Source organism: Geotrypetes seraphini, chromosome 1, assembly GCF_902459505.1.
Source record: "Geotrypetes seraphini chromosome 1, aGeoSer1.1, whole genome shotgun sequence".
Lineage (NCBI taxonomy): Eukaryota > Metazoa > Chordata > Amphibia > Gymnophiona > Dermophiidae > Geotrypetes > Geotrypetes seraphini.
This window is the reverse complement of record NC_047084.1, coordinates 267,206,174-267,219,679: the sequence shown is the minus strand read 5'-3', so window position 1 is coordinate 267,219,679 and position 13,506 is coordinate 267,206,174. Positions and strand designations below refer to the sequence as shown.

Genomic DNA, 13,506 nt, shown 5'->3' with positions numbered 1-13,506 from the left:
GCTTGGGTAGCTCCTTTTAATCTTCCTGACCTCATTATACTACAGTTTAAATATTAATGATCTCATTGTACTACATTTGCATAGTACAATCAGAGGCTGCCAGAAAGCATCGAAAAGACTATGGTGAGCTGTTTTGATAATAAGGCAGTAAAATATATGCATTTAACAATGGTTTAGCGCCATCATTAAATGCATGGTAACTGAGAATCTGGCACAAAGTCAGGCATTTTGTGACTCTCAACAGTACCCTTTTTTAGTACACATATAAGGTAAAATTATGGTCATACCTGTTAATTTTCTTTCCTTTAGAAGCAGCAGATGAATCCAGAGACTAGTGGGTATAGCTCACATCGACCAGCAGGTGGAGATAGAGAACTGATTAACAGTTGGCCTTAAAGCCTGGTGTTCTTTCTGTTGATTCAGTTATGCACTTTGCCCAAGCATCCCGAAAGGAGAATGAGCAGCCACAAACTCCATTCCAGTAAAAAATGTGTCTTTCTCTTCTGAATACCATTGATATTTTCTCGTTTTTCGTTTCTTGTGGTTTTTTTTTTGTTTTTTTTTTTCAGTCATGAAATAATACACTTACCAACCATAGCCCCGGCTAACCTAATGACCTAAACACCCTACACACAGCCCGTGCACATGGGGAGGGGCTCTGGATTCATCTGCTGCTTCTAAAGGAAAGAAAATTAACAGGTATGACCATAATTTTACCTTCCATAGCAAAGCAGCAGATGAATCCAGAGACTAGTGGGATGTAGCAAAGCAAACTCAAACTGGGTGGGACGCCAATGCCGCCTCTGCCAGCACTGCCGCGCCAAAACTCGCCTCTGAACGGGCTGCTACATCTAACCGATAATGCTTTGAAAAAGTATTCCCTGACGACCAAGTGGCCGCCCGGCAAATCTCCTCTAATGACATTCCCCCGGACTCCGCCCAAGATGTAGCTAAAGCCCGAGTGGAATGAGCCTGAAGGTGCTCCGGTACCTTCTTCCCTGACAACACATATGCCGAAGCAATAGCGTCCTTGACCCAACGCGCAATGGACGCCGCCATCCCTTTGTTTTTACCCGCGAACTCGACAAAGAGATGGTCCGACCGGCGAAAAGCATTCGTCACCTCCAAATAATGGAGAAGCATACGGCGGACATCCAGAAGCCGTACCGACAAAAAACGCTTCCCCCAATCCTCCTTCCTGAAGGATGGCAGAAACAGACTTTGGTTCACATGAAAGGAGGAAATAACCTTAGGCAGGAAGGACGGCACCGTACGCACCGTCACCCCAGTCTCCGAGAAACGCAAAAAGGGTTCCCTGCAAGAAAGCGCTTGCAACTCCGATACTCGCCTTGCTGAAGCCATCGCCACCAAAAAAACTGTTTTTAGTGTGACATCTTTCAAAGTGGCCGCTGACAGGGGCTCAAAAGGTGCCCCCTGCAATTTCCCAAGGACGAGTTTAAGGTTCCAAGTTGGACAAATTCGCTTAACCGGCGGCCGGATATGTTGAACCCCCTTGAGGAAACGTACCACGTCCGGCTGTGATGCGAGAGCCGAGCGAGCCACCCGGCCCCTGTAACAGGCAATGGCCGATACCTGAACCTTTAAAGAGTTATATGCTAACCCTTTCTCTACGCCCTCCTGCAGGAACGCAAGAATAGCCGGCAGAGAAGCATGGAAAGGCGCAATTCCGTGTCTTCCGCACCATGACTCAAAGATCCTCCAGACCCTCGCATAGGAGGCTGACGTAGAGATCCTCTTAGCCTTAAGCAGGGTGGAAATCACCCGTTCAGAATAGCCCTTCTTTTTCAGCCGTGACCTTTCAATAGCCAGGCCGTAAGACCAAAGCGGCCCGGATCTTCCATTAATATTGGACCCTGAGTTAGCAAGTCCGGAGTTACCTGGAACGCTACCTGCTCGCCTACCGACAGCAGCATCAGATCCGCGTACCACGGCCGCCGTGGCCAATCCGGAGCCACCAGGATTACTCTGCCTCGAAAGCGAGAGATGCGTTGCAACACCCGCCCTATCATGGGCCAAGGCGGGAATACATAAAGAAGGGAATTCGGAGGCCACGGGAGAGCTAATGCGTCCACCCCCTCCGATCCCTGTTCCTTGCGTCTGCTGAAGAACCGAGGCACCTTCGCATTGCGGGAAGAGGCCATGAGATCCATCTCTGGCAACCCCCATCGACGGACTAGCAGGCTGAACGCTCGAGCCGACAACTCCCATTCTCCCGGATCGAGAAGAATTCTGCTGAGGAAGTCCGCTTGCACGTTTTCGTGCCCTGCAATGTGGGCCGCCGACAGAAGCGGAACCTGCCCCTCTGCCCACCGAAACAAAAGTCTTGCCTCTTCGGCTAACTGCGGGCTCCGGGTACCCCCTGACGATTGACATACGCGACCGCCGTGACACTGTCCGAAAAGATCCTGGTCGGTCTGTCTTGAACTAGGGCCTGAAAAGCCCGCAGCGCTAACCGGATCGCTCTCAATTCCAGTAAGTTTATGGGCCATTGAGCCTCCTGGGAAGACCACCTTCCCTGCACCGACGTGTGCATGCACTGGGCTCCCCAACCCTGCAGGCTGGCATCCGTTGTAACCACCACCCAATCTGGTGTGGCCAACGGCATGCCCTTCCAAAGATGCAAGTCCTGGAGCCACCAGCGCATGCTGTGAGCCGCTCGAGGACTCCACTGGAGACGCACATTGTAGTTCAGAGAAGCTGGAGACCAGCGAGAGAGCAGAGACTGCTGTAAGGGTCTCATGTGGCTCCGGGCCCAGGGAACCACCTCCAGAGTCGCCACCATGGAGCCCAGCACCTGCACATAATCCCAAACTCGAGGTCTGGGCGACCCGAGAAGGAGGCGAATTTGCGCCTGCAATTTCTCCCCCCGGTCTCGGGGTAGAAACACCTTCCCCTGAGCCGTATCGAACCGTACCCCCAGATGCACCAAAGACTGCGATGGGGACAAAACACTCTTGGGAAAGTTGACAATCCACCCCAACGACTGAAGGAGAGAGATCACTCTCTGCGTCACCGACAAACTCTCCTGCCGGGATGAGGCGCGGATCAACCAATCGTCCAAGTAAGGGTGTACCCGAATCCCTTCCTTGCGTAGAAAAGCGGCTACCACCACCATGACTTTGGAAAACGTGCGGGGAGCCGTCGCCAGGCCAAAGGGCATTGCCCGAAACTGAAAATGTAGGCCCAGAATCGCAAACCGCAGATACCGCTGATGCGGAGGCCATATCGGAATATGGAGGTATGCCTCCTTGAGATCGAGAGACGTGAGGAACTCTCCTGGTCTTACCGCCGCAATAACCGAGCGCACCGTTTCCATTTGGAAATGGCGCACGCTGAGGAATCTGTTGACCCCTTTGAGATCCAGCACTGGTCTGAAGGACCCCCCCTTCTTTGGTACAATGAAGTATAGGGAATAGATACTGCGGCCTACCTCTTCCGGGGGCACCGGTACCACCGCCCCCAGATCGAGCAGCCCCTGAAGTGTCCTGCGGACCTCGGATCCCTTGGCCGCGCCACGGCACGGGGACACCAAGAAAGAATCTACGACGGGAGCGGCGAATTCTAATTTGTACCCTTCGTGAACAATGTCCAACACCCATTGGTCGGACGTGACAGCGGCCCACTCCGCCCGGAATGCCGAAAGCCGACCCCCTAAGGGCAGGGCGGAGGGAGCCAAGCCCCCGTCATTGTGGAGGGCGACTGGCTAGGGTACGGGCTGACTGCCCTGAAGAGGGTCTCGCCGCACGAAAGGAACTTCTCTGCCGAAACCGAGGTCTCGAAGCAGAGAACGGCCCAGATGCAGCCCTGGAAAAAGGTTTACCAGCCCTGGCCCGCCTAACATCCCGGAAACGCAGTCTAGATGATGCGGCCCTTACCGGGGGCCTAGCCCTGTCCTCCGGTAAACGCTGCGTTTTGGTATCCCCAAAATCCTTTACCAGTTTATCCAACTCCGCTCCAAACAATAAACCCCCTCTAAACGGGAGTCTCACCAGCCTGAGCTTGGACGCTGCATCGGCCGCCCAATGACGGAGCCACAAGGACCTGCGGGAAACCACAGCCAGAGACATCTGTTTCGCAGACGCCCGAATAATATCATACAAGGAGTCCGCCAAATAAGCCAAGCCGGACTCCAAATCAGCCAGTTCCGAAGGGACAGTACCTCCAGACTCCAGCAATTTATCGGTCATCCCTTGTGACCACTGCAGACAAGCCCGCGCCGCGTAAGAACTGCAGATTGCGGCCTGTAAGGTAACTGCAGCCACTTCAAAGGACATCTTTAGGGATGCTTCAATCTTTCTATCCTGTGCATCCTTAAGTGTCACGCCCCCTTCTACCGGCAAGGTAGTTCTTTTAGTCACCGCTGCCACCAGAGCGTCCACCTTAGGCAACCTAAACCTGTCCAGTTCGGTCGGTTCGACTGGATACAAGAGCCTCATGGCCCTTGCCACCCGCAAACTGGCCTCCGGCGCCTCCCATTGCGCCGAGATCAGCTCCTGCATGGCCTCATGGACCGGAAAGGCCTTAGACGGCCTACGGGTACCTGCCATCAGGGGGTTACCGGACCCCGTGGCACCTTCCTGAGCAATGTTCAAACTCTGCAAAGCTTTTGAAATAAAAGAAGAAAGCTCCTCTTCTATGGAACAACCGGATAGCCGTAGGGTCATCCCCCTCCCTACCCGGGATACTCTCCGTGTCCCAATCCAATAGCTCCCCTTCCTCCAATGACTCAGGCAGGGAGAAAGGAGATCTGGGCAACATATCCACTGCCTCCGCAGACACTAGCCTGCGCTTCTTAGCCCCCTGCGACTGCCCCGGGGATCCTGCTGCCCCTGCCGTGGGTCTAGCCTCTGTCCCCTCCCCCCCCGTAGAGGTAGAGGGTACCGCAAGGGACCGCCCGGCCCCCAGCCCCGGCTGGGTAGGCTGCGAGCGCTGTAATTGAAATGCCTGATGGAGCAACATCACAAATTCGGGCGAAAATGCACCCCAGCTAAGAGGCACTCCCCCGCCCTGCTCCGAGCCGAGGGGAGGGGCCGCGCCGGCCTCCAGCGCTCTCGCTTGTTCCCCCGCCGCCTCACTCTTGTCCTCCGTGGCCGAGTCCTGCAGCAACCCTGCATCGGCTCCGAGCGGCGGGGACATTGCGCAAGACTCCCGCACCCGGGACATGGCTGCCTCGCAAGCCGCCAAAAACGGGTCATCTGCCTGTGCTTCCAAACACCCGGCAGAGCAAAGACCCGACCGTGTTCGGCGCTCCCCACAGCGCGAACACAGCTGACTAACTTCTGCAGCCATCCCCCCTCGGCCTGACAAAACAGCTCCGACGCGGTTTTTTTTGTTTTGTTTTTTTTTCACACACGCGGCGAACGCCGCCGAATGACGACTCCGCCCCCCCAAGACGCCCGGCACCCGGGAAAACGCGACCACCCTCGAGGAAGGAAAAGAAAACACTCACCCGGTCAGCCGCTTACCCCCGAAGCCAGGCAATCATTGGTAAATGTACTGCATGCCGAGTGAAGCACAGCACGGCTCAGTACAAGCAGGAAGGCCTCCCTTTTTTTTTTTTTTTTTTTTAAACTGGAATGAAGAAGCCAGCCACTCCTGCACCTGGAAAGGAACCCCTCTATCCAACGGAGGGGAGGGTGGAGTAGGGACCTGGGAGGGCCCAGGTGTACCTCCCAAAGCCGGCACCAAACAGCCAGGCACCCCCACCTACTGAAGAGAACTAGTCTCAACAGAGGAATCCTACCGGAACACCACTTCAATCTATCCTGCAGCAGGCAGAGACCAGGAGCTAGAAGTATAGCTCCAACCCTGCTGGGAGATAGAGCAAAACTGAATCAACAGAAAGAACACCAGGCTTTAAGGCCAACTGTTAATCAGTTCTCTATCTCCACCTGCTGGTCGATGTGAGCTATACCCACTAGTCTCTGGATTCATCTGCTGCTTTGCTATGGAAATGGAAATTACACTTGCAACTATAGCAAAGTACTTGCAAAAACTGTTATTTCCAACAGAAAATGAAGGCTAGTAAGCAATCAAGGAAATTTTCATAATTTTTCTCATTAAAAAATTACATTTCTGAAAGATGGTTTCACCTGAGAGAGGAACTTCCCTGCCTCACATTTTTTTTCTGAATAATTCATTTTGAAATAATAAATGAAATTTATTTCTGACCAGGAATGGTTTAGGACATTTCTTATAGGAAGAAAGATGTGTGTTCAAAGTAATAGGGAAATTTCAACTGAAGTCATGGTAAAACAAGGTTTCCCTAAAGGATCAGTGCTATCTGCTATACTGTTCAATATATACCTATCTCCATTAGGGAAGCTACTAGATGAGATGGGTGTTTCCTATAGAATGTACGCTGATGACGTTAGGTTTTGTTTTTTTTTTAAGATCATGGAATGGGGTGAAAAATTGATATTAGAGTTAAATGATTATATGAATAAGATCATGACTAGATGTATGGTAGCTGATTTAAGTTGAACATTGACAGAACAGAAATAATGATTGTAGGGGATTGATATGAACATCTATGGCCCCACAAAGTGCTTTTAAATGAGCATTTGATAATGGTTAAAGAGGAAATCATGGTGTTAGAGGAGTTATTCTTGACACAAAATTATCATTAAAATCACAAGTCAGCATATTTTGCGATGAGAAAGTTATCCCAGTTGAAGAATCTACTGACTGGTTGGGGACTTTAGACAAGTCCTACAAACGATGGTACTATCAAAACGTGATTATTGTAACAGTATTTATTTGGGGGCTACCAACTGTCTTGTATGAAAGCATAGCAGATTGTACAGAATTCAGCAGCTCGAGTCCTGATAGGGAAATTTTGTTTTAAACATATTACTCCTATCTTGAAGAAACTCCATTGGTGGGTATCAGTTTATTATTGTGTACAATTTAAAATCCTGAAGGGATTTATGGTACTTTACCAGATTATTTGACTAAGTGCTTGGCCTTGTATAGGCCAAGTAGATTGTTAAGATCGGAAAATTGTATGTTTTTAGGTATACAAAAAAGAGAGGAAGTGATGTTAGTACTATAAAATCCTCATTTTCTGTTGCAGGCCCAATTTTATGGAACAAGATATCTGGAATAATAAGATTTTGTAAAAATGTATTACAATATAGGAAATTACTTAAAACATACTTTTTTTTTTTTTTTTTAACTTTTGGTTGATGCTAGAATTTCTCGTCAGTCAAATGACAGTGGAGTAAGACCCTGGAGAAGAGATCAAGATCAAATTGGATAGGATGATTTCTACAGATTTTATTTATTTTGATAGTTATGTTTTGTTCTATTATTATTATGTATGTTTTATTGTGAGCTGCTTAGGTCTTTAAGCGGATTATAAATATATTAAATAAATAAAAAGAAATATAAAGTGGAACCTTGGTTTGCGAGCATAATTCGTTCCAGAAGCATGCTCGTAAACAAAAGTGCTCGTATATGAAAGCGAGTTTCCCCATAGGAAGTAAGGGAAACTTGTTTGATTGGTTCCCCCCCACCCTGAGGCCACTGGTGCTGCTCGCTTCCACCCAACCCCATCCCAAAAAGACCACCCCCACCGCCGAGACCACTGGCACGCTTCCACCCCACACCTGAGATCCGGCATGGCCTCCCCCCCCCCCCCCCCCCGAGAACCGGCATCACCAACCCAAACCCTTACCCCGATCTGGCACCGGCACGCAACACCAACCCACAGGACGTGCCAGTGCCTGAAGATCCTGCCTCTCACCCAGCAGCAAGAGCAGGATCTTCAGGCACCAGCACCGGCACATCCTGCGGGTTGGTGCTGCATGCCGGTGCCAGATCAGGGTAAGGGTTTGGGTGGGAAATGTGGGTTCTTGGGGGGAGGGGGGGAAGGGGGCTCACGGGCAGGGGGCAATGCTGGTTCTTGGGGGTAGGAGCTCATAAATCGAGTCAACGCTCAGTTTGTAAGGCACGATTTGCTTAAGTGTTTTGCTCGTCTTGCAAAACACTCGCAAATCACGTTACTCGCAAACCGAGGTCTGACTGTAATTTAAACTGAATCAAACAGTACAGTGGTACCTCGGTTTATGAGTGCACCGGTTTGCGAGTGTTTTACAAGACAAGCAAAACATTCGCAAAATCGGCGCCTTGGAAACCGAGCTTGCCTCGATTTGCGAGCGGCGACCCCCGCGATCCGCTCCCCCCCCCCCCCCCCCCCCCCCCCCCCCCCCCCCCCCCCGCCGTTATCTGAAATCTCCCAGACCCACCCGAACACGCTTCTTACTTCCATCTGGCCACCGGCACCAGCATGTCCTGTGCATTGGTGCCGGTGCCCGAAGATCTGCCTCCTCTTCTTTGCTGGGCCTTGAAAATCTGTGCATGCTCAAGGCCTGCGAGTTCACACTCTCTTCGAGATTCTCAGAGATCTCTGAGAATCTTGGAGAGAGCGTGAACTCGCAGGCCTTGAGCATGCGCAGATGCTCAAGGCCCAGCAAAGAAGAGGAGGCAGATCTTCAGCAACCGGCACCAAGGTACCACTGTACTATACATATCAAGATTGGATATACAAATTGAAAAGCTTTGAGATTTTACCTTGTGTCTTACAGCTTTCAGATAAAATCGCCTTTAAGAGTGGAACAAAAGCTAATACAACACAAAACTAGTCTAAAAAGTACATACAGTTTCAGAAGATACCTCATTATATTCTTGAACATCATCTTTCAAAACTTCGAGCTCCTCTCTTTCTTTCGTAAGCAATCCCTTTTGCTCTATTAATTTAGTGCAGGCATCACTGAGTATCTCAATCTCCTCTTTTGTAATTTCTTCACCCTAGAAGGAGGGAGAGGGATCATTGGAGGAAGAAAAAACATATGATGAAGATCACATTATTTTCTCACAAAATATCTGTCCCATTAAAAAAATAAAAAAAGTCCCCCACCACCGAAGAAAGCCCTCCTCGAAGACCCCCAACAAACGCATCTCCCCCAAGCCAGGCATCCCCAAGCCACTGCCCCCCGAACCCAAAACAAATGGCAGGAGGGATGCTCACTCCCTCCTGCCAGCCCGACACTCCCAAGGCAAAACTGCAGGAGGGATGCCTACTCCCTCCTACCAAGAAGGCCTCCCCGCACCAATCATCCTCCCCCCGCCGAACATCCCCCAACCCCCCCCCCCCCCGGAAAAAAAAAAAGACAGGAGTGATGCCCAGTCCCTCCTGCCATGAAAGACCCCCGAGCCAATCGCCTTCCCCCAAGTAAAAGGCAGGAGGGACTGGGCATCCCGCCTGCCTTTTACAAATGCCCTCCACTGAAAAAAAGGCAGGAGAGGTGTCCACTTCCTCCTGCCACCGGAGGCCTCCCTTCAACCCCTCCTCGTACCTTTTAAGTTGGGAGCAGGAGGGGTGCTTAGTCCCTCCTTCTCAGAGGACGCTAAGTGTACAGTATCAGGCCATCCCCTCCCAGTGCATCATGTGAGGGGGGGCCTTAGACCCCACCCAGGTCCAACCTTAATTCCCTCCTTCTCTCTCCCCACTGTGGATCCCCATCTCTCCTCCTCACTGCTTAATGATTCCTCCCACATCCAGCTCACTTTTAATCTAGTCTTTGGGCCTTGCAGCCAATAGCAACCGTACTAAAATGTTGCCTGCACCAGGCCTTTCCCGCTAAGCTGACCCACCCCTTAATGGCCCTTTTTCCCCAGCTAAAAATAAAGCACAGATTTAGAAGCTTAGGTTGTTTTTTTCTTTACTTGTGGAGCGAAATAAGTAAAAGCATTGCATACATCCACAATCATAAGAAGCACGTGTACAAATCTACAAAGATTCCAAAAATAAAAAAAGCTACCTTAATGCCCTCCAAGATTGGAGCTTTGTCTATCAAGATTTCTGTATGCTTTTCCAATTCAACTTTTGGCAGTTCTTCAGTAACCATATCAATTGGACTCTTCTTTTCATTAATGTTGGCCGCTTCTAAATCTGCTAGTTCCACTTCTTTCTGAATTTTGAATAACAAAATAACCTTGAATAAGTAAATCAGTACTAAAATTCCAAAAATATTATCCTGATTTTCTAGAACAAGAAATAAAAATGTCATTTGCAAGAAATAAATTATTGTATAAATATAAAAAATAGAATATGATGGCAGAAAGAGATCATGAAGCCTGTTAACTGAAGCACAATTAGCGTTCACCACCTAAAATTAGTTGTGGTAACAGTTAGCATATATACTCGAATATAAGATGAGATTTTTGGGCCAAAAATGGGTCTCGGCTTTTATTCGGGCCATCGCCTAGCCACCCTCCTCCTGGACCTATCAGAGGCCTCCACAGGGCGTGCCGCAACACCTGGTGGTCCAGTGTTGGGCTAGGACATGAGGGATCCCCCTGTCTCTTGTCCCAGCTATATTCAAAACCCCCTGCCTCCCTCATGTACTCCCCCCCCTCCCCGACTCCTTTGCGGCCTCACAGTGGATGGGACAGGAAGAATCCATTCTGACTCCTGTGCCTGCCGAAATTGACAATCACACCTCCCTCCCATCTTCCCCATGTACCTTTCGGATCCCTGGTAGCCAGCTGATGCATGGAGCAGGAGCGATCTTCCTGCCCTCCAGCTATGTTCAACGCTGCTGGCTGATTGGATTCGGCTGGGACGGGAGATAGGGGATCCCTCATATCCTGGACCACTGCTAGACTACCAGGTCCCATGGCAGGTCCAGTGGAGGCCAGCAAGGCACTGGGAGGGAGATAGTACAGGGCAGTGAGGGAGGGGGGCTGCATGCAGAGCCTGGCAGGGGAGGGTGCTGGGTGCAGTCTGGCAGAGTAGGGAAGAAAGGGGGCTGGGTGCAGAGCCTGGCAGGGAGTGAGGAGGCTGGGTGTAGAGCCTGGCAGAGAGGGAAGGGGGCTGGGTACAGAGCCTGGCAGGTAGGGGAGTGAAGGAGGGGGCACTGGGTGCAGATCCTGGCAGGGCACTTGAATATTAAACCCCATCTTATATTTGAGTCAACCATTTTTCCTCCTTTTGGGGGGAAAAATGGGAGTCTTGACGTGTTCAGATCGACTTATATTCGAGTATATACGGTACTGCATGACTGTGGCACTTACCATGCTTTAGTTAATGCAGTAACTGCTTGCTGTGGCAACTGTAAAAGAGGTGGACAATAGGCGGGATATGAATGTGGACATTGCTTACAGTTGGTACACAGTAAGTTGCTGTGCACTAAATGTCACTGCTATAGATTATGTAGATGCATTTAGTGTTTCCGAAATGGAAGGAATGCTCTGTGCTATAAGCAGTTATCACAGTCCTTTGCTTAAAAGAAAAAAGGAAAAAAAAATAAAAAAATCTCACACTGCATCCCCAACTCTGAGCAATATCATGAACCACCCCCTACCCAGACTCATGATCCATCCAAGCATTTACCATGGCTGTCCCTGGTGAGTTAATGACAGGCAGGAACAATGCTCACATGCTACTATCCCGTTGCAGGTCTGGGTTCAAAGGGAAGATTACTCTCTTACCTCGATAATCTTCTTTCTAGTAGAAAGGCACACGGAGTCTTGGGCTAGTGGTTTATTCACCTCTAATCATAAGTTGTGTAGAAGGCATCATCTATATTTTTTGGCACCACCTCCTGTATTACTGGGCTGTGCTATAGCTCCTCAGTTTATACCAAAGCAGTTGGCAACCACTAAAAGAGAAGAAATATAAGAGAAGGGCCTGGGGACACCCTGACAAAGCCAAGTCTGCTCTTCTCTTAAACAATTATAATTATAGAAACCAATGCCAATAGGAAGGAACATAGCATAAAACAAGGTGGAACCAAACAACCACCTACCCGAGTGCAACCAGCATCAACACTTAGGTAGTTCTCATAGACTCTTGTAACATAAAACAAGGTAGAACCGAACAAGCCACCTACCTGAATGCAACTAGCACCAATACTTATGTAGTTCTCACAGATTCTCATTTGTCTTTTTGCAATCGAGAGTTATTTCATCACTTTTCAGACCTGTTTAACAGGAGAATGTCAAGCATCTGGAAATATATACATGTCTGAGACAGGAAGCAGGCTAATTGAAATCTGACAGGGTAGGCCTTCAAGACTCGTATGCCTTTCTACTAGAAAGATTATTGAGGTAAGAACCTAATCTTCCCTTCTAATGCAAAAGTCTTGAACCAATGGGACTTACCAAAGCAGTCTCCCGAGTCTAGGGTGGGCTAGATGAGCCTGCTACTAGAATTGGAGACCCAAATGCGGCATCCAGTTGTGTTACTACCACCACCCTGTAAAACTTTGTGAAAGTATGAAGGGTGGACCACATAGCCACCCTACAAATCTTTTTCCACTCAAGCCCTAAAGTATGAAAGGCTTGTCACTTGCATCTTGAGAGAACCAACCGCCAGGTCCTAATCAAGGCCATCCTGAAGAAACGCCAGGACCACTGACATTGGAGCCCTAAAGGGTTCTACATCATGCTTAGCACACCAGTGCTAAAACATCTTCCAAGCCTTAGCATAGGCCATGACAACTGCTGGTTTCTTAAGTCTTAGGAAAGTCAAATGACCACCTCCGAGTAGCCCTTCTGCGTAAGGCTGCATGCTCAAGAGCCATGTCATAAGCGAAAGTGTTCCGGATCCCTCAGGGCAACAGGACCCAGCGAGAGGAGAGCTGGATGAAGTAGCAGTTTGAGACACTTGTCCAACAAGATCCGCACCACAGGATGTGGCTAATCTGGAGCAACCAGGATTACCTACCCCTGGTGGGTCGCTATTCTCTGGATGACCCGGCCTATCATGGGCCATGGGGAAAATACGTACAACAGCCCTTTCTCTGGCAAGATTGTATTAGAGCATCCATGTTGGCATTTCCTGACTCTCCTGAACAAACAAGATAATTTTTTTTGCTGGCTGTTGATATCATTAGATCGAACATCGAATGCTCCCCATCGACGTCCTATGCTGTTGAAGGCCTTCCGGGTCAGCGACCACACCCCCAGGTCCAGGGTCTGCCGGCTGAGGTAGTCAACCTGCACATTGTCCACTCTCTCTACATGTGCTGCTGACAGAGCCTGTAGGTGGACTTCTGCTCAGTGAAACAACTGGGCCTCTAATCTCAATGGGGTACTCTTGATGCCTCCCTACCTGATGTATGCCCCAGCTGTGGCACTGTCCAAGAAAACCCTGACAGCTTAGCCTTCCAGGGTTTTTCCAATATCTGCAGTGCTGGACCAAAAGGCTCACAGTTCTAATCTGTTGATGGACCACTTCCTCTGAGAGAACAACCATCAACCTGGACAGTATGACCCTCTCAATGATTCCCCCCTCCAAGCCGTAAAGACTGGCATCTGTCATCAGGATGACCCAAGAAGATATGTGGGGAGGCAAGCCTTTTGACAATGACTCAGACTGGAGCTACCAATGCAAACTTTGATGTGTCCCTGCCCAGCCAGGTCAGTGGCAAATGGAGGGAATCTGTCTGCAGAGACCAACAGGACAACAGCGCGTCC

General features: G+C 49.7%; 1 protein-coding gene across 3 annotated transcripts in view; it reads right to left on the bottom strand.

Moving 5' to 3' along the window:
- Positions 1-13,506, bottom strand: part of LETM1 (leucine zipper and EF-hand containing transmembrane protein 1) — a 251,235-nt gene that overhangs the window by 56,720 nt on the left and 181,009 nt on the right. For all 3 annotated transcript variants that reach the window (XM_033950993.1, XM_033951002.1, XM_033950987.1), the window contains exons 10-11: positions 9,846-9,995; positions 8,698-8,832 (exon numbers count right to left, since the gene is read on the bottom strand). In XM_033950993.1, coding sequence (XP_033806884.1) covers positions 8,698-8,832; positions 9,846-9,995 — 285 coding nt within the window. The remainder of the gene's footprint in view (positions 1-8,697; positions 8,833-9,845; positions 9,996-13,506) is intronic.